The 25,669-nt window shown below is 41.7% G+C and overlaps 1 protein-coding gene across 1 annotated transcript in view; it reads left to right on the top strand.

Annotated features, from left to right (window-relative positions):
• The first annotated feature begins 961 nt into the window (after positions 1-961).
• PNCK (pregnancy up-regulated nonubiquitous CaM kinase) overlaps positions 962-25,669 on the top strand; it is a 47,970-nt gene continuing 23,262 nt past the window's right edge. Inside the window, exons 1-3 of the mRNA XM_075835363.1 lie at positions 962-1,106; positions 9,293-9,396; positions 24,953-25,084. Of these exons, the coding sequence (XP_075691478.1) occupies positions 9,320-9,396; positions 24,953-25,084 (209 nt within the window). The 5' untranslated portion in view covers positions 962-1,106; positions 9,293-9,319. The remainder of the gene's footprint in view (positions 1,107-9,292; positions 9,397-24,952; positions 25,085-25,669) is intronic.

Here is a 25,669-nt window from a genome sequence, read left to right as displayed (position 1 = left end):
GAACAGAAAGGCCTGCTGTTTGTTTCAACCTCCACACCCTTTCCATGACCCTTAGGTCAACTTTAGTGGGTCAATCGGGTCAGTGAAAACATGTCCTATCTTTCCACGGATCACGGACGGGACTCGGGCGGCACACACGGTCGTGTGCATTAGGGCTAACAATATAGTTCCTCTGGAGAGTCATTGACAGGATCTCACCACCCAATAGTAAAGGGGACAGGACCTTCCAAGATGTGGTCACACTCTCCATGGGCCCCATAGCAGGGCCATGGGCTGCCTCTATGGTATGTACGCCCTTGCCTGTTATTAATTATTTCAATATAAAAGTTGACATTGAACTATAATACTCAGTGCGTTCACTTATCAGGATGATTGGGGGGTGACATCTGTTGTGCGCCTCATTTCTTCATATTTTCTTCATTGGATGTATGAAAAATGTAAAAAAAAAATCTACGACAGCCATGATTCAGAAAGAAGCATTCCCATATCTCTGATCCCATGATCCTAAACATAAGCTCTTATTAAACTTTGCCGACAGCACTAGTTGTCCTTCAAAATATACAGACGTAGCAGAGCTTGCTCTGTCATTGCAGCACAGCAGAGTCAAGTTGGTCATTTGCTTTTTCACTATGAGTTATATCACAGGGGACTATGAAACAAGTGCAAAAACTCAGCTCTGCTACATCTTCACGAATATTAGTTTGGATTCCATGCTCAGAATATCATGTTTTTTGCCATCCAGGTATTGCAGACTTTCATTTATACATGAGATACATGTGCGGGAATGGTTTATGTATCCGATAAACATTCCTGGCGTTGGTCACCATAGCGGTAAACTGCAGAGGCATTTTTCAGCAATGTCCTTATAAGGATGGACCCCTTTAAGGGAGATGGATGATAAAGGGGTGGGGAGAATGGATGATACGGAGGGAGGGAGGGGGAGATATAGAAGAGAGAGCGCTACAGTTTGCTGGCCTGGACTGTAGGGGATGAGAATGTTTTAAATAGCATGGAATATGTTCACACAGTCACACAGCACTGCATCACTTGAGAAGGGCAGCGTTCCTCCAGGCAGACAAGGTTAATGTACTATTGATCAAAGACAGGTAAGTTCCGCTTCTTGCACCGGCTGGAGAATCATTTTATGATCTAATTTTATAAATTGAATTGGATATGCAAAAAAAATTTTTTACATTCAATTTTTCACCCTCCACCGCCCTCTATAGTGGAGTTATATTTTGCGCACTCTATATCACGCAGCGCCGCAGCTTCAGATCGATCGATGACAGCAGGAGATATTTTCGACTTGTTGCAGCTTGCTTTATGTCAATGTTTGGGTGAAGTTGTGATAAGGTATATACTATACGCTAGGATTTGCCTGCACCGGTCCATGTCTCACGCGCTTCAAGGGGCTCTCTGTGAAGTTGGTGCAGTGTTCTAAACATTTATCAATGCCAGGCATAACAAAGGGTTAATCATGTAAGGGTATTCAGATGTGTCCACAACCCCCCCCCCACCGCCAATCAACCATGAGTTGGATATTGATGTTAGGGGTTGGGGTCTTCGTTCTAAAATTTATTTATCTTCATCTCAAGACGACATATAACTGTAGGAAATGTAAAGACTTTATATCTAATTGTTCCTGCGTCTCACTCACGGGGGTCCAAGAAGCTGAGATATAGGAAGTTATTTGGCAGGGTCCTCACACCGGTGGGCTCACCAGGGATATTCTTCTCCCTGAGCTACAAAATAGCTGCACTGCCAGGAATCAATACGTTTTTCCACTGTATTGTCAAGGAAAAAAATCATTAGAGATCATCAGTGATTGGCCTGCCAAACAGACCTTCATATCTCAGCTTCCTGGATCTCTGTGGGTATGACATAGGGAGAGGAAGAGTATGTTAGGGTTAACTGTAAACACTGGTGAACTACGCTAGATGTATAGACACCCCAGGGATTCCCGGGAAGTCTGAAATGTCTTTACGGATCCTTATATTGTAGAAGGTGAGTAGATTTTTGGCTACGAAATAGAATATAAAAACATTTTCATTATCAGACATGGAAATTCACATTGGAATATGGTTTATTGATCGACAACAAACATTAAGGAGCTGTCGGGTTTTTGGTTTATCTAATGCAGTGGAATAAAATATTAGACTTCAAGTTTTTACATGAGCGTGACCCTCATAGTAGCACTAGAAGATAGTAGTCGTAGACGTCTTCTTGTTTTTTTTGGGGGTTTTTCATTCTGACATTTGAAAATTTAAATCAATATCCCATTGGATCTCCCTGTGTCTCACTCATAGGTAGGAGCCGACAGATGTGAGTTACAGCACTCCTAAAGGGTATTAGAAATATAGACATTATGGCATATACCTAGAATATGTCCAAAATGGCTTATACCTAATTGTCCCACTTCCCATGGTCTTTTGACCCCAGCAGAACCCGTACACAAAGGGGAGGAGAGGGTGTTAGGGGCCCATGACCTTAAATGCTTGGTGGCCCAGGCTACTCTTAGTCTGCCCTTGCTCATGGGGTTCCAGGAAGTTGAGGTATGGGAAATTATTTGGATATAAGGTTATATACAAGGACATAAGGCGTCATAGAGGGTTCCCCACTTGGGACCCCCCTCTATGTGCTAGAATGGAGAGTTTATCTGTAAGAGCAGCTCCTGCACTGGCAGACCCAGGACGTTAATGCATTACATGGATGGTCATTCTTTTGATGTGTGGCTAGCGCCAGGAGGTGAGAGAAGCCAGACCCGTGGTAATCAGCTGATCACTGGCTTCTTTATAAATAGGGGTTGTCTTTATGAGATCTATCTATCTATCTATCTATCTATCTATCTATCTATCTATCTATCTATCTATCTATCTATCTATCTATCTATCCATCCATCCATCCATCCATCCAACTATCATCGATCTATCCATCCATCTATCTATCTATCTATCTATCTATCTATCTATCTATCTATCTATCTATCTATCTATCTATCTATCTATCTATCTCATATCTATCTATCTATCTATCTATCTATCTATCTATCTATCTATCTATCTATCTATCTATCTATCTATCTATCTATCTATGTATCTTACTACATTTTTTCATTATTATTATATACTAATTATTATTTGTAGCTCAATTTGCTACTATTGAAACCCTCCCACTGGTAAAGGTAGGGATTCAGATCATAACAATATATTAGATCATTGCTATTTATGCAATTCTATAATATAATTTTTAATTGACTGACTGTGGCTCTGAAGCAGGAGCTTCACATTAACCTCTTATTAACAATACTTAATATTCCTGTCGAGCATCTTTTACCATAGACATCCTTCTAATAGAGTGTAGACCTGCCGGTAGGGATCGCCTGCTCATTATACGAATATACTGTAATAGGTCAATGACAAATGTAATCAATTTATTCTGAAAAAAACATAAGAGCAAACATCAAAGACGACCTCGAGATTTACTTCTGATTCTCTAATATTGTTTTTCTAATGCTGGGTTTATTCTATCTTTCCACAAACATCTGTTTTCTAGAGCTTTATGTAATAATGACCCTTAAATAATATAATAATCATCATAAATCTTAGTGGAACCACCTTAAAAAAATGTTAGAAGCAATAGCACAAAAAGCAATTCCTTAATATAATGTTATATCCAGATAACTTCTTTTAGCCATAAGAACCACCCAACAAAACCATTAACTGCGGCATCTAAGCCATTATAAATACAGGGGCCACTCTGTCACCACATTGCCCCCCTCCCCACAACGCGATCACAGGGGCCTGAGGTCTTCCATCTTTCTGCGCCTATCTAATACATTTTAGGTTTGCTGAACGATTGTTCGGCCGACAGCTTTTCCTTCAGACTCCCCCATACACATGCACGATTGGCCAAGCGTGCATGTCTTTTACTAACTAACAGAGAAAAAAACTTTTCCCAATTTCACCTAATGTAAAAATAAAAAAATAAACATAATTGGTATCGCCAAAATGTCCGAACTATTACAATATAACTATTTTTATCCCGCTGTAAAAAAACAACAGAATTGCTGATTTTTAGTTACCTTACCTCCCAAATGAAACGGAATAAAAAGTGATGAAAAAGTTGTATGTACCTAAAAACGATACCACAAAAAACTAAAATTCGCACAGCAAAACACAAGCCCTCATACCGCTCCATTGATGGAAAAAAGTTATGGCTCTCAGAATATGGCGACACAAAACCAATTATTTTTTTAATAGTTTTTTCCTAGTAAAAGTAATACATAATAAAAAACTAAGCTCCTGAGTTCCCTCTAGTGGTGGCAGTTGGATGTAAGAATTTGATCATTTATCTCTGTCTATGCAGGGAATTTTGAGCTCTGTATCAGAAAATTAGAGCCTGAAATTGCTTGTTTAGAACTACTGTATATCTGTCTTGATGCTCTGGTCACAGACGATGTCGTTCAGCAGCAGCAGGTATATCTGATGTAGATTGCTCTCTCCCTGTTGCATGTTGTGTTCTAGGTGGGGGCACACATTGTCTTACTCAGTCTCTGTACATGCAGAGGACACAAACATTGGCACTGCCTGGCATGAGATGTCATAGTGCTATTGCTGTTAATTTTTTAATTGGAGCATTAGGCGCTCATACTTTTATCATTCAGGTACGGGAAGCCTGGCAAGTACTTTCCACACACAGTGCAAGCAGCACTTGAGTTTAATAACAAGTTGTAAATACACAGGAAAGGCGCAGAACTGCAGAGCTGGAATAAAGAGAAGCCATGGCATCTGATTTTTTTCTATCCTTAAATCTTAAAGGGATTGTATGAGAAGGTATTTTTTTTTTTCAGAAATAGTGCCACTCTTGTCAATAGGCAATGTCTGGTATTGCAGCTCAGCCCCATTCACTTGATCTGAATTACTGTATCTCACCTGAGAGGTCTTCAACCTACAACTGGGAGTTGTAGTTTAGCAACAGCTGGAGTGGCGCAGATTGGTGACTACTGCCTTAAATAACCCTATAAACGCAAAGCTTAGATGAAAGTGAATCATTCTCCAGACATTGAACCATACTCATTACTGAAAAATGCATTGTTTTTTTTTTTTAATGACTGAGCTCTTCCATATTCTATTAATTACACAGGAAATAAGAATTATGTCTTGTCCCATGTAAGCGTCTGCCTGGCACACAACACGACTTGTTGGCCAGATAAATTATCATCATGTCACATTATTTCTTCTCGTATCTGGTGTCTCAATGAGATATCTCAGCTGACACTAAGACTGGTGGATCTAAGTAAAGGAGATAGTTGGAGTGCAAATTTTTGAACTGTCTAGATTGGCGCCAAAATATGTGCCATTTTCACCTAATTTTCTTAGTCCTAAACTACGTTTTCTTGGAGAGCACGCCCATGTTTCTTATTACATTTCTGGTCAAGTGAGACCACGATTGAACTTTTTGGCCATCATGGGAAACGTGGTGGTGGCAGCATCATGCTGTGGAGATACATTTCATCGGCAGGGAAATTGGTCAGGATTGAAGGATAGACGGATGGCAGTAAGTAAAGGGCAATTCTTGAGGAAATCCTATTTCAGTCTGCCAGAGATTTGAGCCTGGGACGGAGGTTCACCTTCCAGCAGGTCAACGACCCTAAACATACTGCTAACGATACACTGTAGGGGTTTAACGGGAAACAATGAAATGTCTTGGAATCGCCGAGTCAAAGACCAGACCTCAATCCAACTGTGATTCTGTGCCATGATTTGAAGACGCTGTACACCAACGCAACCATCTAACTTGAAGGAGTTGAAGCCGTTTTGCCTGAAAGAATGGGCAAAAATCCCAGCGTCTAGATGTGCTAAGCGAATAGAGACAACATGTATCTGTAATCGTAAAAAGGTGGATCCACAATGTCGGACTTTCAGGGGGTGAATACTTATGAACATCAAAGTTCTCTGGTTTTTATCCTAGTTATTGTTGGTGTCACATTAAAAAATATTTGGCACCCTCAAAATGGTAAACATGTTGTGCAAATCAAATGGTACAAACCCCCCAAAATCCATTTTAACTCAAGGTTGTGATCCAACAAAAAATGAAAAACACACAGGGGGTGAATACTTTTGCACGGCACTGTAAGTGTCCAAAAAATGGCGTTAACGTGCCCAAATAGAGCTTAAATATGCCCAAATAGTAGTGCCTAAATATCAGCATTATACAATGCACAGATAGCAGTGCTCGAGCTCCGATACTAGTTGTTAGACCCTGTGATGGTGGTGGAAGCCCCTCGATAATGGAGGCCCTGGGGCATTTGCCTTTTTTGCCCTCCCTGTTGCCCAGCACAGACATAAAACAATCTGACATGAATTGCTGTGGCTGCCTAGCTCTAGCTGCTGTTACATCTGTCAGGAGATGATCACATACATGGTGCAGCAGGAGAACTCATTTATCACAAGCTTCTTGTTCCTGTCAAGATTGTATTTTAACACTTTAAATTATTTATAACTATTCAGAAATGCAGAATTAAAGATGTGCGTTACATAAGACCAAAACTAGTTAGTTGTTATTCTTGGCCCAGAAAAAATTTCCTGTATGAGTCTTCCAAGGTCAGCCATGCATGGGTCAAATTGCCCCTAATTTGACCAACATTCATATGTCTCTCTATTGGGACGCTGGTCATTAAAGGGACATGAATAGCCAAATATCTGCAATGATTATATAATTTTATCAAGGCTCCATGTGGCATCTTTGTCAGGGATTTGTTATAAAACCTTGGCATTACCACACAACCTCAATGATTGCCTATAGGGGAAAAAAGTCACCCACGGCTCATGAGCAGCCACATGTCGCTTGCCTTATCTAATTTTACCACAATTTCTGGGCACCCAAATGTCGGCCGCGAAACCCTAGCCTTAATGTTAGCTGTATGGGCAGTGTAAGAGTGACACTAGTGATGGCTGGAGTAGCCAATTTGGTATAACTGCCAACTATCGGCACCGTTTTGTGACTGGAACACACCGAAAGCCGAAGAAAATTCAGTACATCACAAACCACAGACTGGCTTTAGTGGACATTCCCCAAAGGTTTTGATCAGAACTACATTGGTGATTTTTTGATGTGATGTTTGGCCTTCTCAAACAAAATGTCAACCCTTTCAGATCAACTATTAACCACAAGTCATTCACCATATGGCGGCCTAAGATCACTAGTGTATGGGCACCTTCAGTTGGTGGAAGCTCTTTCCTTATGTCATTGGCATGCTGTGTAAACCAACTAAGTAGGTAGTTAGGGGCATTCATATATATATATATATATATATATATATATATATATATATATATATATATATATACAGATAAAGTGAATATTATTTATCTCTTAAATATGGTAAGTTATCTCTCAGCATATGGTCGGATCACATGTTTCTCATAAGAAGCTTCTCTGTTATTTTCCATTTCTTCCCCAGCATTTAGAAGGAAGCGTTTATAAAACAAAAAAAAACATGTAGATAACTTTATCTTTTTATGTTATCTTTATTGTAATGTTACATAGTTACAAAGTTGATAAGATTGAAAAAGTTCCGTGTTGATCCAGAGAAAGGCAAAACCCTCATTGAGGCGAATGCTAATTGCCCCATATTAGGGGGAAAGATTCCTTCCTGACTCCCATATCAGAATAAATCCCTGGATCAATGTACAATCTTCATCACCTACTACCCATAACTTGTCTGCCGCAGAGTTTCATAGTCACACTGCTCTTACAGTAAAGAATCCCCGTCTATGATAATGGTGAAACCTCCTTTTCTCTAGACGTAGAGGATGCCCCTTGTGTTGGTTACAGGCCTAGGTGTAAAAAGATCATTAGAAAGATCTCTGTACTCTCCGTTCATATATTTGTACATAGTAATAAGGTCACCCCTAAGCCGTCTTTTTTCCAAATGGAATAATCCCAAGTTTGATAACCTTTCTTGGTACTGCAATCCACCCGTTCCCTTAATAACCTTGCTCGCCCTTCTTTGAACCCGTTATAGTTCACCCATGTCCTTCTTATTACACAGGTGCCCAAAAGTGTACACAATATTCCATGTGTGGTCTGACTAGTGATTTGTATAGAGGAAAAACTATATTCTTGCCATGAACATCTATGCCTGTTTTGATTCATCCCACAATTTTATTTGCCTTGGCAGCAGCTGTCTGACACTGACCACCAATATCCTCAAATCTTTTTAGGTAGCAGTTTTACGCAGTGTTTTACTATATGATATATATGTTTCCTCAGCCCAAGTGCATAACCTTACATTTTTCCACATTAAACCTCATTGCCATTTACCAGCCTACACCTCCAGCTTACTCAAATCCTCTGTAATATTACATTATCCTCTCCATATGTGAGGCTCCATAAAGATATTCCTGGTTTCCTTTTCGGATTTGTAATTTTATAGGAGAGCTGAAACTAAAGCATGTAGCTTAATAAAAGATCTGCTGATATCAGTCACATACGTAGGTGTAGGTAAATAATTCTGGAGATATTAAATAAAATAGTGATCATGGGAGCAGAGATTTTTCTTGACTTGCTGCTTAAAAACCTCTGAAATTGCTGATACCAAGGAACAATAGGTGGATCTGACTACATAATAGAAGACGAGAGGGACTTTAGGTGACCAAAGCCTTAAGACCAAATATAGTGTTTTAGGAAAGTTTTAAGGATTTAAAACTACGAGGTAGATTCCTCTTTCCATACTAATCCCATTTATATTTGATGGAATGTTTAAGCCTGAAGGTATCCTCTATATCAGTGACCTCCAACCTGTGGAGAACCACAAGTTGGAGACCACTTCTCTATGGACAACTTCTTTTTATATGGGATGAAGCTCCTCCTGCTCTACTCTCAGCTGGTGGATCTCCATGTATGGAACCAAGGGCATACATAACACAGAGGCAGGGCTCTTGGAGGAGGAGGCCGCCATGATTGGTTTAATTCCTTTTGCTATTGGGTGGCAAGAACCTGTGCAGGACTTCTGTCTTGAGAGGAAATGCATTGTCTTCAAGGGGATTGGAATTGGCCTAAGGATCATGGACAGGATGTGGAGGCGGAAACAAACACTAGTCTCTTGAGTCCTGGGTTGCAAAATCCAAGCAACATAATGGGGGGGGGGGGGGGAGGCTGTTAGACAACATTAAATTGAGCCCAGCTTTTCTTCAAACAAGTTAAAGACACGGGTATTGCTACTACAAGACTTTGGGCACTGAAGGGTTGCAATTTGATGATCGGTTTCTTTGTCATTGTTCTTACACAGGTTTTCCAGTCGCACTGAGTTACGACCATGCCTCTCGGGAAAAATGGAAAAAAGAAAACTGAAGACATTAATATGGTGTACAACATCAAGGAGAAGCTGGGAGCGTGAGTATCATTTAGTTCTTCAAGAGGTGGTTTCCTTCTTATTGCCACCTTAGGACTTCTAATGTCAGGGGCTCTTCTACAAAAAGACATATGAGTCAGAGTCAGACTATGGTGAACTGGTCTTGAAAAATGGCATATACATTTGCATTGTGGTATAAATCCTGTATGAGATGTTTTAAAGGGATTTGGTCATTGTGTGATGTATGGATAACACATTTGAGAACATTTACAAGTACACAAAAGGGTTGGGAATGTATTCGATCAAAATACGCCACACACATTCTGAGACATTTTCATGCATATGTGGTACGACTGAAAAACGTTTAGGAAAATATCGTATGAGTGGGATATTTTCTCCCATAAAAATATTTGAAGACGCACTGACCAGGGGTGTAGCTAGGGGGAGGGGGCAGGGCATGCACCCTGGGTTCTGGGTGCAAGAGGGGGTACTAGCAAGCCACTCTGTCTTGGACAGTGTATTTAGGTACAGGGCAAAGCCTGCAAATTAAATCTTTGCCATGGGTGAGGAAAAGCCAAGCTACAACTATGGATAATGAGGTGATCTTATGGAATCATCCTGAGTGTTATGGGACCAACTAGGGCTGGGTCTCCTCCCTCCAAGGGCCCCATGGGCTTTCTCTATGGTATGTATGCCCTGTATGATATATGTGATATATGTATACATAAAAATAAAAGCTGGATCATATATTGTGATGGGCTATTCTGGTTATACATGAAAACTTCTATTTCTATACAGTACTGTACAAATATTACCATAGGTCCCTTATGAAATAGTAATCCCTGGAAAAAAAACATTTAGGGTCCACCATATCAGTTAAAAAAGAAAAGACGAATCCATGTCTTAAAAGAAAAGTTGTCATAATCGCAAAAACAGCAGAAATAACTTCCTCCATCTGCTACATCACCCATAATCTACTGAGAAGACTTTTCTTGTTGACATGCAATTTTAGCCAGTACTGTCAACACCAGTGATTCTCCTGAGGTGGAGCGACCTCACAGCCTCGGATACTGTCCTATCTGCATGAAGCTGCTTCACACAGTGTGAGAGACTGAGGCTGGAGGGGGGGGAGGCAAGTACTTCAAATAGTCATCTCTTGGGCTGTGGACCACCTAGTGGTTCTGGTGGCATATGAAAGATGAGATTCTAATCTTTCGTATGGCACAAAGATCACAGTTCTAGCTGTGAAACAACCGGAGATATCACTAGTTGAATATACAGTAGGGAATGGAAACTGTATACTATATGATCAGGCTGTGTTGCTGGGCAGGGAAGGGGTAGATGCCTGTATGCTGATTGGACAGCGTCATACAAAAAAACATAACACCGCCTAGAGTGAAAAAAAGAGTCACCTCCCATTTGGCAAGTATAGCCAAATTAGCATGTTTAGAAAAATGCTCATAACTCTGCAAATAATAAACGTTTTTGAAAAGAATGTCTGCTGGTTTCTTCCCAATGTTCAGGGGATGCCGCCATGTGGTCTCTCTTGGCCCATCATTAACAAGACACACCAATTTCCATACAGGGCACACTCTCTTCCGGGCTCCTGAACAGGTGTTGGCTATTCATTGCCTGTGGTTGCTTCTTTAAAGATGTCGGTCTCGGTTATAGAACGCCTTTAAGTCTGGGAACACTAAGTAGTAGGTTTATACAGAGAACCAGAACCCTGTTGGCGAAAGAGAAAACCAAGAAAGTATGTACTAGAGTTCAGTTATAATTGGTTGACCCACCTATTCTTAGAGTACAAAGTCCATCCCAAAAATATTTTTATACTGACATTTTTTTGTAGAATCACTGCTGCTGTACCCTTTAGCATAGAATCTTTTAACTATATTACATACTGTATGACATCAGAATAAAAACATAACATCAAAATTGAGCCAGGAGAAGCAGTCAAGGCTGCCAGGAATATACAGTATAATACAAATTTTTGCTTAATACAATGTAGACTTAAAGGGGTTATGTGGGGACCAAAAATTATTAGCAGTGTACTCACTGAAGTATGTGAGTACATATATATCCCGGTCCAACGTCGTGCTGATTCTGACATTTTCATAGACTTTTATAGCGCTGCTGGGGGGACTGGAAGACTAGTTGCACAGACTTCTTTGATGACTATACGACTCTTCGTCATGTGACCGACCCCGCTGTACTCCATGTATGAGCAGGAGCAGTAGTACATGGAGTACAGTGGGATCAGTGATGACGAAGAGACCGAAATTTATATTAGCGAGTGTACTAACATACTACAGTGAGTACACTGCTAAGAATTTTTGGTACCCACATAACCGCTTTAAAGAGAACATGTCAGGTCATATAAGTTAAACTAGTTTACTTACCTGAATAGCGCTGTCTTACAGAATCCAGTGCTGTTTTTTTTTATCCCTCCCTGTTCCAGAGATATTGACCATTGTTGTGTTGGCTCCCTCTATGCTAATTTGCTGTAGTTAGCCAAAAGGGTGTGAACTACTCTCAAGCTGCCTTGCGCTGATTTGTCAGCATCAGAGGCAGGGAAGCTAGCTCCACCCCATTGACTAACTACAACAAATTAGCATATAGGGAGCTAACACAACTATGGGCCAAATCTCTAGAACGTGGGTCTAGGAAAAAAACAACATCACTGGAATTAGGGAGACAGCGCTATTCAGGTCAGTAAACCAGTTCCACTTATATGACCTAGTTACAGGTCCTGTTTAAAGTTATAGCTCTCTGGTTACATAACAAATAATAATATCCCTTGGTGCCCAAGTCCGGGACAACAAAATATTCCTTGCACAATTGGTTGAATGGACAACCATTCATTTATTTTCATTAAAGGGGAGTGTTCATCGTACCCCAGATTTTACAGCATTATCAAACACTCAGACAAAAACATCCAGTTGGTTGTACTCAGAAACAGAAGTTGATTTGTTATTTAAATCCCTAAACTGCACCCCGCCTAACTTAATGGCACCCTACGAAACCCTACTCTGCTTACCCCTCATCTCGACCCTGGCTATAAATAAAAGGAAGAAAAAAAACATTCCCAAAAATACAAGATCCTCTCACCAGGGCATGCTGCATGTTGTAGTTTTGCAATGGCTGGAGAGCCAAACTTAAGGAACCATTGATCTAGGACGTAGTAATCTGGCAAAGTGTACAAATAGCAAGAAATCCAGCTATATTTTGGCCAAAAGCAAGACATGGGTCTGAACTCCTGTCTGCCCTATTCCTTTATTTATTAATGGGCCTGAATCAGGTCCACAGCCCAGGCTAGGGTTAGGAAATATTAATTTTTTCATAAGTCATAATATGAATACAGTATATATATAAAACGTAGCTAACTAGCAGCACTTTCCATACTCAACGCATCTGAATCTGAAGATGCTATATTTACTGCATATAAATACGGACTGCTGTGATTGGTGACATCAAAAAGATTATTTATCAAAATGCCGCACGGAAACAAAAAACGGTGACATATTCCGTTTCCTTTCCAGTAATTACATCTATTTATCATTGTCAAAATGCCCGGTACATGGTCTAAAAAACATTGAGAAATAGAGTACTGTGCAAAAGTTTTGGGCAGTTGTGGAAAAATGCTGCAAAGTAAGAATGCTTTTAAAAATAGAAGTGTTAATAATTTTTTTTTTTTAATCAATTAACAAAATACAAAGTGAATGATCAGAAAATAAATCTAAATCAAATCAATATTTGGGGTAACCACCCTTTGCCTTCAAAACAGCATAAATTCTTCTAGGTACACTTGCACACAGTTTTTGAAGGAACTCGCCAGGGAGGTTGTACAATACATCTTGGAGAACTAACCACAGGTCTTCTGTGGATACAGGCTTCTTGAAATCCTTCTGTATTTTCATGTAATCCTAGACAGACTCAATGTTGAGATCAAGGCTCTGTGGGACCATATAATCACTTCCAGGGCTCCTAGTTCTTCTTTACGCAGAAGATAGTTCTTAATGACATTGACTGTATGTTTGGGGTCGTTGTCCTACTGCAGAATAAATTTGGAGTCAAACAGACGTCTCCCTGATCGTATTCCATGATGGATAAGTATCTGCCTGTATTTATCAAGATTGAAAACACCTTTAATCCTCACTAAATCCCCAACTCCATTTGCTGAAATACAGCCCCAAACTTGCAAGGAACCTCCACCATGCTTCTCTGTTGCCTGCAGACACTCATTATTATACCGCTCTCCAGTCCTTCAGCAAACAAACTGCCTTCTGCTATAGCCAAATAATTAAATTTTTCACTCATCAGTCCAGAGCATCTGCTGCCATTTTTCTGCACCCCAGTTCCTATGTTGTCGTGCACAGTTCAGTCGCATGACCTGGTTTCCACGTCGAAGGTATGGCTTCTTGGCCGCAATTCTCTCATGAAGACCACTTCTGGCCAGACTTCTCCGAACAGTAGATGGGTGTACCTGGGTCCCACTGGTTTCAGCCAGTTCTAAGCTGATGGCACTCTTTCCGATTTCGAGGGAAGTAAGCATGATATGTCTTTCATCTGCTGCACAAGGTTTCCTTGGTTGACCACTGCGTCTACGGTCCTCAACGATGGCGGTGCCTTTGTGCTTCTTCAAAAGAGATTAAACAGCACATCTTGAATCCGTAGTGTGCTTTGAAATCTTTACCTGGGAGAGACCTTGCTGATTCAGTATAACTACCTCGTGTCTTGTTGCTGCGCTCAGTCTTTCCATGGTGGACCTGTGACATGTCTTCCACAACCTCGCCTTTGTAGCAGAGTTTGGCTGTTCCTCACCCAAATTTAAGCCTCCTACACAGCTGTTTCTGTTACAGTTAGTGACTGTGTTTCAACCTACATATGAAAATGATGATTATTATCACGTGTTTGTTATAATTGGTTTATCATACACCGGACTATAATCCTACAAAATCCATGAATTTGTGTAAGTATACCTAGAAGAATCGATGTTGTTTTGAAGGCAAAGGGTGGTCACACCAAATATTGATTTGATTTAGATTTCTCTTCTGTTCATTCACTTTGTATTTTGTTAACTGATTAAAAAAGCAACCATTAACACTTCTGTTTTTGAAAGCATTCTTAATTTGCAGCATTTTCCCGCAACTGCCTAAAACTTTTGCACAGTACTGTATGTACGAAAATAATTTGGGAGTTTATCAGGCACGAATATACCACAACTATGTGAACCCACGAGCCAGCTTAACAACGGTACAATTTATGTAAGCCCATAGATGACAAAGGAGGGCTTCAGTTGGTCTCCCCTTTACTTCTTCCTCTTTTGCATTTATAACAATATGACCTGGAAAAGTATGGGATTAAAGGGATTGTCAGGGATTAGAAAAACATGGCAGCTTTCTTCCAAAAATTCTGTGTTGGGAATCACCTAGAGGCAGTTAGATGTAGCAGAAACCTTTTCCAACTGGTCCACTGGCAGTGGGGATCAAGCAAGCTAAAAGTCTTAGCTAAACTAAGCTCACACCCTTAGATGTTCTTAAAATTAAAAGGGTTGTCTAGGCTCAGGGTTGTTTTTTATACTGATGACTTATCCACAGGATAGGTCATCATATTATGATTAGTGGGAGTCCGACACCCGAACTGATCAGCCCTTTCCGGCTGCCTCCGGGCACCAGAAGCTGTGCAGGTTCGGTGCCGGAAGCAGAAGGCTCCATACATTATATAGCGGCCGTGCTGGGTTACTGCAGCTCTACTCCTATTCACTTTCATAGGAGCAGAGAAACAGTACGGCCGCTATATGGTGGTCAGAGCCATGTTCTTCCGGCACTGACCCTGCATAGCTTCCAGTGCCCAGAGGTAGCTGGAACCGCTGATTGGTGCAGGGTCCAGGTGTCGGACTCCCACCTAACATATACTGATGACCTATCCCATGAATCGGTTATCAGTATAAAAAACAGCCCCCAAACTGGACATCCCCTTTAAGATTGAGGGGATCAGGAGGAACTGAAGCCCTATTTTCAATGCCCAGTAGGGCATAGGGGAGTAGAAGAATTATGAGGACCTCATCTATCATTTTTTGATATCCCCAAAAGAGAACTGCACCTACTAAGGAATCTTTCAAAAGTCAGACTCTAATGAGCTGTGCTGCAATTCTTCACTGTTTTGTTGCCCCATTGGCAAATGAGCGGTGCCAGCAAGTCACAGGTGCCCTGATTGCTCTGAAAACTTGTGTGTGACCCTCTGATGTCTTCTAGGACTGTATCCAACCCTTTTCAAGCTCTATAATGCCAAGCCAGCTTTAGTAATGTCAAAGTGACAGCAACATATATTGGTAAAGGGTGGAATAACCGGCATTTGGGAAGGCTGCCTTCAAGGGATTATGGGGAAGCCTATCCCTGTAATATGTGGCAGCAGTTGCTCACTGGCAGTCACCAGCTTCGTGCGCCACAAACCCCAAAATATCCGAACTCGCTGAATCCAAAACTTTTGCGAATTTGATTAGCGTAGAATCGATCCTTTTATCTCTAGTTATAAAGCCATCAAATCCCATCACCATAAGGCTACATAATCGTCAGCATTAACATTGATACCTGTAGTTGTAGTCTTTAGCATTGTATAGACCAAGGACAAGACAGCGGCTACAGGGGGAGCAGAGGATACAGTCGCAATATGGTCCTGGTGCCCAAGGGGCCCCAACAGCCTCTCTTTCATAAGAGGACACCAGTATAATGTATGGCGCAATTGTTTTGGGGGGAGGGTTGGTACAGATATTACATTGAGGTCCTCTTGCCAGGACTCTGGTCACACCCTGACCTCAACTATTAAATATGCAGCAAGCCACATCTTCATCCCACAGTCATATGATTAGAAACAGTAGAATAATTTCTGGTCTCTCGTTACTCTGGCAACATCACAACGCTCACATTTCTTAGATTATTTAACGCTTTGAGAACCCATACTATTGAAAGAACTCTCCATACATCTGGTGACTCACAACCATCTTTCTGGTTATGAAACATGCAGCTCAGAGGAGAAGAAGAAACGTGAGCATCTCTTGCCCAGTTAAGAGACAACACCACAGATTAGAGGGTGTTTGCGCCCCGCAGACTGAATGACAACGGTTGGAACATGCTGTGAGGGACGGGTGCAGGGAAAGGTCCACTCGCTCACTTCACACAGCGCTGTCACAAACGCTCCCCCGTTGTCCGTCACTTTATGTCTGCAGAGCCTTTATCATGTCCTTTGTTATTTCCATCCTTTTCCTTTATCTTTCTGACTGCATTTACCGATCACAGGGTAGACAAGCCGCAGCTGAAGGCGAACTATTCCGAATATCTATGTAGAGTTATTAGAAGAGACAACCAGCAGCCCTCAGGAAGTTATAAACTACAGCTATAAATCCCAGTTCATTGGACCAGAAGAGACAGTCAACACTTATCCAGTAACAGCGGGTAGCTACTCATGTCATGTGACAAGCAGACATTTGGAAGAAATGAAGGATAGCTATGAAGGAATGAAGGAAAACTTCACTAGTATTAGCACAAGATAAACCTCGGAAAATATCGGGGCCCTCAGGGTTTGCTGGGTCCATGGCAATTTGGGAAAATATACTCTACACTTGACTAGTGGAGTACCCAGCCTTAGGTTGAATGATGCCCTTAATATTACCTTCCTTCAATTCCCCCTCTTTGGTGTCCCATATAATGGCCAAATAATACAATGATACAAGTAACCATACCCTACCGTGCCCAAATAATATTGCTGTAAAATGCTCAAATATCACCGCCAAGCAGTTTCCTACATATCACTGGCCAATCAATAAACTAAGCAGATCGAGCACAGCTTCACATAGGCTTGGGCATTAAAGGGGTTTTACACCTTCTGACAACTGATGACCTATCCAGCAGATAGGTCATCAGTACATGATCTGTGTAAATCCAACACCTAGACCCTGCAGAGATCAGCTGGTCTGGTGCCTCCGTATGCCGGACGAACATGCCGGAAGCAGTTGGCCCTGGCCACAGAATAGGGGCAGACCTGCAGCACAGCCGCTGTGCTATGTACGGAGCCAACTGCTTCCGGCTCCGTACATAGCATTATGTGATATAACATCCGGTGCCTGTAGGTCACTGGAGCGGGTTAACGGTGCGGGGTCCGGTGGATAGGTCATCAGTTGTCAGGAGGTGGAAAACCCCTTTAAACAATCACCAGTTGCCCAGGCCATCACCATAAGGCCAGCCATGGACATTGTTTTCTGAGGGCCCACATGCACCTAAAGCTGTCCCTATTCCCATACTACCTTGGTTGTTGCAACCATTTATTTATATACTATGGAGGAGGCCCCTATGGCTGCTCTGTGGGCCCATTACGAGGGGGTACCTTAGCTCAGATTATGTGAAAGGGAGAACCAAACAGTATGAACTTTGTTTTTTCAATAAAATGTAATAACATATTTACATTACCAATCATAAATGTAAAATAATAACCATCTATGACAAAAACCTATACTTATTCCCCTGACCCATCGAGTGGATCCACATAGAGTTTATATAAATACTATTTACCTATGTTTAGTGTAGGCATCAAGCCAATCTCAGAAATTACTTGGGTGTGGGGGTAGCATGAACTTAGGCCCCATGAACATGACCGTAATTTTTAGCCGTAATTATGGATGAAATTGCAGACCCATTAATTTCTATTGGCCACAGACACCTTTCCATGGATTTACAGATGTGTGTCCGGGCCGTAGAAATGATCCTCAAAATCTAGAACGTCCTATTCTTGTCCTCAAATGGGGCACGGATTCGCCCATAGAAGTCTATGTGCGCTTCTGCAATTGCGGACGGCTACAGATGTGTATCCATAGCCGTCGGATCCGTATTAGTGGACAGTAAAAATCGTTACGGTCGTGTGCATGAGGCCACCCAGTCTTTATAGGCACTGCAGTGTTAAGAGAACAAGGGACTGGCCCAAGGGTCATACCACCCTTCTCGCCTACAAATTAGAAAAAGGGGTATGATACAAACCGCATATTTTCCACATAACGGCTTCACACTCATTGTACAATGTCAGAAACAGCCGGAGTGTCAAGGAACATGTTGCTTGAGTTCTGTCCAAACACGGCATTTCAGAATGACTGCTGTGTGTGAAATGAGGATGTGCAGTGAGCCTTCTGCTTCAACGGAAAAGATCCTATCAAGGATTTCCCCGTCCAGAAGAAAGCTTTGAGAATACAAATGAGTTTAGTATTGCTGGTTATACTGAACAGAAACTAGTTGACACAACAGCTTATACAAAAGAGATTTAAAGGGGAGCTCCACCAAAATGTATTTCTACAAAAATGCAGCTAATAGGACAATATAAGATAGAGAAACACATGATTTATGTCCTGCCGAGTCTTATTGCCTTTAACAGAAGCTCCTAGGCCTCAATGCAAACTCTGTTACAGGGCCCAACAACTACCATGGGTCATTTATAATACTAATGTCTTTTTATGCGGCAGAGGTGCCTTAAGACCCCAAGACATCAAGGCCCGGGTGCGACTGCTACATCTGCACCCCCCATATCTACATCTCTATAGGTCAAAAAGTGAAAAGGAAAAAGTCACAAGGCCCACAAGTAGAGACCATAATGATCATAACCTTTCTAAAAGAGTTGTCCGAGAGTTCGGAAAAAAAAAAAGCAAATGCTGTAAAATAACAGAGCAATCAGAACATACTGGCACATGACCGCGGCAGACAATTACTGCCCTCGGTGTTTACGTGTCATACTTACTGGCATTACCAGTGGGTGTCCACATTGTGATTTGTGGCACAATTTCTGCCAGTATGGTCTACTTTTATCCTGTCTAACTTTGGGGCAGAATCAATAAACCTCTCCCAATATTAAAAAAAATGAAAATAAAATATTATTCCCATGATAAAAAAATAAATGTATTATTCCCCATATTTCATTATCACCACTTGCTAGCAGGTGTGGCACAAGTTCTCTTGGTGCCCAATTAAGGAGTTTCAGAATGTGCCCCCACAAGCACCCGGTAACATGCATGTTTGGCTCTGCTGAGCATGTACAGTATGTTATGTCTATGCGTGTAATGTATTTACAGTTATGTCCTTTTTATATCTAAAAAAGGTGAAGGCGATACATTTTTATCCATAAATTGCACACCACCCCTCAAAGGTGCCCTAGGCGGCCACCTACAATGCCTACTCACCTCGTTCCTGCCTTATTTTTAAGAACAGTAAGGATAAGGATGAAATCACACAGCGTTTTGCGTTGCCGTTTTTCACAGTTTTGTTTAGGTCCACAACGCTGCAGGCAGATGTTACTCTAAAGTCTATGATGATATCTTGAAATGCCCACATACACAACATTTTGGTCTGTGGCGTTTTGGCGGTGTTTTTGGATCCAGTAGTGTTTTTCTTTAAACCTACCATGCTCTGGGTATGCTTCTTTTCTGCTCATTTTCCCATAGGCTCTATAGGATGTGGAAAAACGCCACAAAAATGCAGTTTCAAAATGAAAAAAAAAAACGCCACCAAAAACGTTTGTAAAAAATGCCATGAAAAACTCCTAAAACTCATGGCGTTTAAAAATACTCAAAAAATAGTGTGTGTGAAGGAGGCTTTGCACACATTGTTAGTAGAAAAGGTCAGAATTTCCCTTTAAAGAGGCTCTGTCACCAGATTATAAGTGCCCTATCTCCTACATAATCTGATCGGCGCTGTAATGTAGATAACAGTGGTTTTTATTTTGAAAAACGATCATTTTTGAGCAAGTTATGAGCAATTTTAAATTTATGCTAATTCATTTCTTAAAGACCAACTGGGCGTGTTTTTACTTTTGACCAACTGGGTGTTGTACAGAGGAGTGTATGAGGCTGACCAATCAGTGTCCTACACTTCTCATTGTTCCAGCCCAGCTTCTTTCACTGCACAATCACACTGTGCTGTGGATCATGCTGGGCTGGAACATTGAGAAGTGCAGGACGCTGATCAGTCACTGATTGGTCAGCGTCATACACTCCTCTGTACAACACCCAGTTGGTCAAAAGTAAAAACACGCCCAGTTGGTCTTTAAGAAATGAATTAGCATAAATCTAAAATTGCTCATAACTTGCTCAAAAATGATCGTTTTTGAAAATAAAAACCACTGCTGTTATCTACATTCCAGCGCCGATCAGATTATGTAGGAGATAGGGCACTTATAATCTGGTGACAGAGCCTCTTTAAGGCCTAGTTCACACAGAGTATTTTGCACGCAGAAGAAATCTGCCTCAAAATTCCTTCAGGAGTTTTGAGGCATATTTTGACCTGCCTGCGCTGTTTTTCCGCGGCTTCATTCACTCATGGCCATTGAGGACTGCGGGCAAAAAACGCAGCAGCAATTGATTTCAGTGGGAGGTCAGAGTCAGTTTTCGTGTCAAAATCACGGCCAAAAAACTCTGTGTGAACTGGGCCTAACAGCGCTGATTTAGAAGACTGTAGGATTTTCACTCCAGTTAGCTGACAGGATCGTCATCCCTCAGATAACATAGTTTGTACAGTTTGAAAATTCTTCCTCCAACACAGGGGATTAGGGTTACAACAGGCCGCAACCAGCTTTATTTTCTTCATACACAGCAAAGCAGTTTTCCAATACAGGGCAAAATTAACCTGAGGCCGTCCAGCCTCTAACTAGACATATAGCTGCCCTAGCTATCAGGGTGAAAGCCCTTCTGCCCAGAATAAACCTTTGTTATATCAGAACTCTTGACTCTCACAGGCTGGCAATGCCCGTCTTCTCCAGGCTGCGAGCACTGTGTTAGTAGATTACACCTTTCTCAAAGGAGCCCACGGCTGGCAGCTAATTCGGCTCACCAAAGAATCCAAAACATAGACTGGATGGAGCGGGTGCCCACCCATCTCTCCCCCTACTCCAGCAAACCAGGCCCTTATTCCGGGTTTTGGACTCAATCCGAACCTCAGAGAAATGCAGTTCTATTACTATCCTCTCTGGCAAAATATTTCTGGCTATTGCTCATTGTAGATATGTTTTTATGTTTCTCCTGCTGTCTTTATTATCTCGTCAGCCCACAATGTGTCATAGGAGGGGAGGCAGTCCAGTCATCCGTGCTTAGCTACTGTACAAGACATTTACTGTATCGTGAGGCCGCTGCCATCACGGAAATCAGCAGGATTCTGAGAGTAGGACGCTGCAGCTTTCCTTCCTCCAGCTGATTAATCCACAATCTTCTCCGTCTCCGCTTTATTTGCCTGCCATCGTGTCAGCCTGGCTGGGTGCCGTTGTCACTGCCCTCTTCCACCCACGCAGTGCCATCGTCCGTGGGAAATGATGCCAGCCTCCCTCTGCTAACGAGGAGGACTGCGAGTTAGTGAGCTGGGGATATGTTGTGCGTGGGCTTGGGAGCATAGTACAGTGAGTGGGTGGATGTCCCTTCAGAAGAGCACAATGTCACAAGCAAGAAGCGAAGAAGCAACGTGTAACAATTACTGGAAAACGGCAGTGGATGGAGCATTAATATCCAGCAAGTGAATTTGGCTTCTTGTGTTATGTAATAAGGGGATACAAGTTCAATGTTCCAGAAGGAGTGACGTAATCCCTAAAAAAATGATTACAAGAGTTTTCTTTACTGACCATAGACTTTTTGTTCAAAATTGTTAGCGTTTTTATGTAATCAACCCATAATATGTATCCCAGAAACAAAATGATTGCAAACAGCAGCCCCCGTACACCACAACATTTTGGCTCCAAATGAGCCATTCTCTAGGCCGAAACATCCAGGTGTATGGGTGAATAAGGAAGCTGCCATGTCAAATTTTTATGTGATGATGCTGTAAAAAATTATGCCATGACCCAGATGACTTCTCCGCACTCCTGCCACAGCCCGATTCACTTTTTACCAACACCGGGATAAAGAAGGGTGGTGGGGTAGGTGGAGTAGGCGACCACAGGGGCGTAATTTGCTACTTAGAAAAAAAATAATAAAGATCTGTCTTTGAATTTCCTTGTACAGCCAATCGGTCACTTTGTCTGGTAATTCTAAATATGCCAGGGTCTAGTGACCACTTCCCTTGTATTACAGAGGACCTGTCAGTTCTCCTGCCACATCTGTTTTTGTGAATACTTGTATTTCCCATAAAAACACAACTCTGGACTGGGGCATCTATTTTAGAACCCTGCAATTCCTGTTGTTCCTCCTAGAAATGTACGAATAAATTGACAACTGCGTGTTGTTGTTACCATTCCCTTGTTAAAGGGGCGTGTCCATAAACAGTCTAAGACCGTGAGCATTGATTGGCTAGTGTCAAACTGTGTAGGGACACCCCCCCCCCAACTGGTAATACCCAGGAGGTATAACAGAGGAACTGTACAACGCAGAGTTATAAGAAAATATACTCCAGAATAGTTATTTAATGGGGAATACAAGTATTTACTACATCAGACTTGTCACGTAAGCGGACATGTCGTCTTTAAAGGACAATATATAAGAGAATTGTGGATTGGTGTTGGGGGCGTATTCATGAAACCGGCGTCTCGAGCACCCAGAAAGCATGTCCCGCTCCTGCTCTCAATGTAGCCAGTTTAGCTACATACATTATTATTTGTATAATTGTCTATAAGAAGGCTCAGTATTGGTAAAAAATGTGTGAGAGTTGTTACTATAAATGTAATTGGCAGCTAACTCTGTGGATATTCAGCATATAATTCTTGGTGGTAAATTCTGCATTTGGTTCACTTTACCACTGACCGTGTCCTATACAGCAGTATCTGGTCCTTGATGATCATTGAAATATTAAGCATTAGAAACCTAATGGTCAATAATACAGTCAGTATTGACTCCCTGGTGGTCAGTGGTACTGCCAACATCCAAGTACGGACGGTAGAGTAGAAATGTTCAGTGCATCTTGTACCTGGTAGCCAGTCATACAGCCAGTATCTGGTCTCGGGTAGTCAGGTATATGGTCATTCTTAGGTATCAGTATGATAGATTAAAGAAGCACAGGATCCAGGTGGTCAACGTTATAGTCTCAAGTGACCTGGGGTAAAATAATTGGCTTGATCATGTACTGCTTACAATATCTGGTGGAGCAGTATGGGGGCACAAAAATAAAGGTGGCCCATTGGGGAAATGCCTTTTAATCCCTGGTGGCCCGTTGTGGTTCACTGGAGGATTGCACAGTTTGAGGGCTTGGATCCTCACTGTTCCTTCCATTACTAGATTGTTTCCAGTAGTAGTTTGCTCTACTCTGCTGTACTGCAATGCGTTAAATATATGTGAAGTGTAGAGACATGGTATTGGTTGTGTGCTGCCTGTGACTTTTCATCATAAAGTTGATGGAACGTCTGTTCTGGCTGGACAGATGTAGTGTGATTGTCCGTCGGGGGAGAAGACACTCCTCCTGTCATACAGGAGGTGTTATGCGCTAAAGTTTTTACAGTATATATGGGTAATAATCACAGCGCATAAGTATTAAGCTGCTATAATTAACATGGATGAATTGTCCCCGATAATTATGTCCATTAGATCTCTCATTAAAAGGATGAGAGACCCAATCCTCCACTGCTAAGTAGATGGAGCTCAAAGTACCATTTATTCGCAATTGAACGGCCTAGTGCTAAGAGTTTCCACCGGTGTTGTTGCCCAGATGTCCCCCAGATTGCCAGTCACGTGATCATTTCAAGTGAGAAAATACATGAGATGGGGGGGGGGGGTGCTTTGTCCTATGGATTAAGCAGCCCTATACGGAGGGCAGCAAACTGGTAAGTGGGGGCCCTTTTTTTTTTTAATCCTCTGGAGTAGACCTTGACTACAGTACCACCTGTACTGCCTTGTTCTCCAGGTCCTACTGTGCAAGTTGGACCATGCAGTCTACATTGGTGATGCTATGGTCACCAGTAGTTATGTTGTGCAGCACAATGATAAAATGTCTCACCTTGCTTCCCATCATACACAACATCCTTCATACAGGAAAATTAGGTACAAACAGGGCAGTCTGGGAAAGAACAGGCAAAGTAGGGCCACGCATAAGAGGGCTGAAGGTAGAAAGATGGTGCCCATCCTTGTAATCCTTGTAGTAAACTCAAAAAATGTACAACACAGCAAAGTTTTACCGCTCAGACGGCACTGGGTAGACAGACCAACAGGTAGCCGGTATGGACAATATCAGTCAATATGCAATAGACAATCCGCGATCCAGTATGGGTGTGAATGGTTGTTCCTATTCCTGTAGTTCCACGGAGCTCCGTGTGGTCTCCCGATGTTTGTGCTCCTGGCAGGATTAAATCCTATATCTCTAGTGTAGAAAAAGAGAAATAAAGTGCAACACCCGCTGGAACTTTTGCTACACACTGGTTTTAATCCATACTCACAAGGTTAGAATAAATAAAACATCAATGGTTCGATACAATCGATAAAAGGCATAAGCGGCACGGCAAACAGTCTCGCCCGACCCTGGGTTTCGCCCCTCCGGCTTCCTCTGGGGCATCATTGTAGCCTTTTGAGCCAGGAGTGACCTATATATTTGGAAACTCAAAAAATGGATGCAAAATCGATATAAAAGAATCATGATCTAATCTCCTGTGTCTTCTCTATAGGGGAGCGTTCTCCGAGGTCGTTCTGGCTCAAGAAAAAGATACAGAGCGGTTGGTGGCCCTGAAATGTATTCCAAAGAAGGCTCTACGCGGGAAAGAAGCTGTGGTGGAAAATGAGATTGCCGTTCTAAAAAAGTAAGGAGCTCACTGGAGATATTGACCATAAAGGGGTTTATGAGATAAGATTTTTTTTTTTTTTTTTTAAAGAAACAGCAGCTTTCTTGTTTATAGGCTGTGTATTGTTCAGCTCCCTTCAATACCAGACACAGCCTATGGACAAAAGTGGCGCTGTTTCTGGAAAAAATCTCAATAAAGCGTACCTCCAGTTGAGATCTTGCGTAAAGAGACATGCTGGGTGGTACTGTGTTTTTAGATAGAATACTAGATGGTAAGAAAGTACATACTAGTAAACGAAAAAGTTAAAAACGTTAACCATCCCAGCACTGTATATAGATATACAGTATATTCCAATGCTAGAATTACTTTTATTGACTATATAGCCAGTGTAAGGCTGGGATGTAATATGGGCGCATTCGTTATTAGTGTCTGCATTACTACTGTAACACGCGGGCCCCTCACCAGTAACTGTGTCAGTATTTCGCACATAGTTCACACATAGTAGTTGTGGTTCTGCACCTTGGAATAGACGCAAGTGGGGCTTTTTTACTTTTTAAGACACAGTTCTTGCAAAATGTTCCTGAAGTTTTTACTCAAGCTCCA

Source organism: Rhinoderma darwinii, chromosome 8 (assembly GCF_050947455.1).
Source record: "Rhinoderma darwinii isolate aRhiDar2 chromosome 8, aRhiDar2.hap1, whole genome shotgun sequence".
Lineage (NCBI taxonomy): Eukaryota > Metazoa > Chordata > Amphibia > Anura > Rhinodermatidae > Rhinoderma > Rhinoderma darwinii.
Note: the sequence above shows the minus strand (reverse complement) of the source record. Positions and strands in the feature narration are given on the sequence as shown.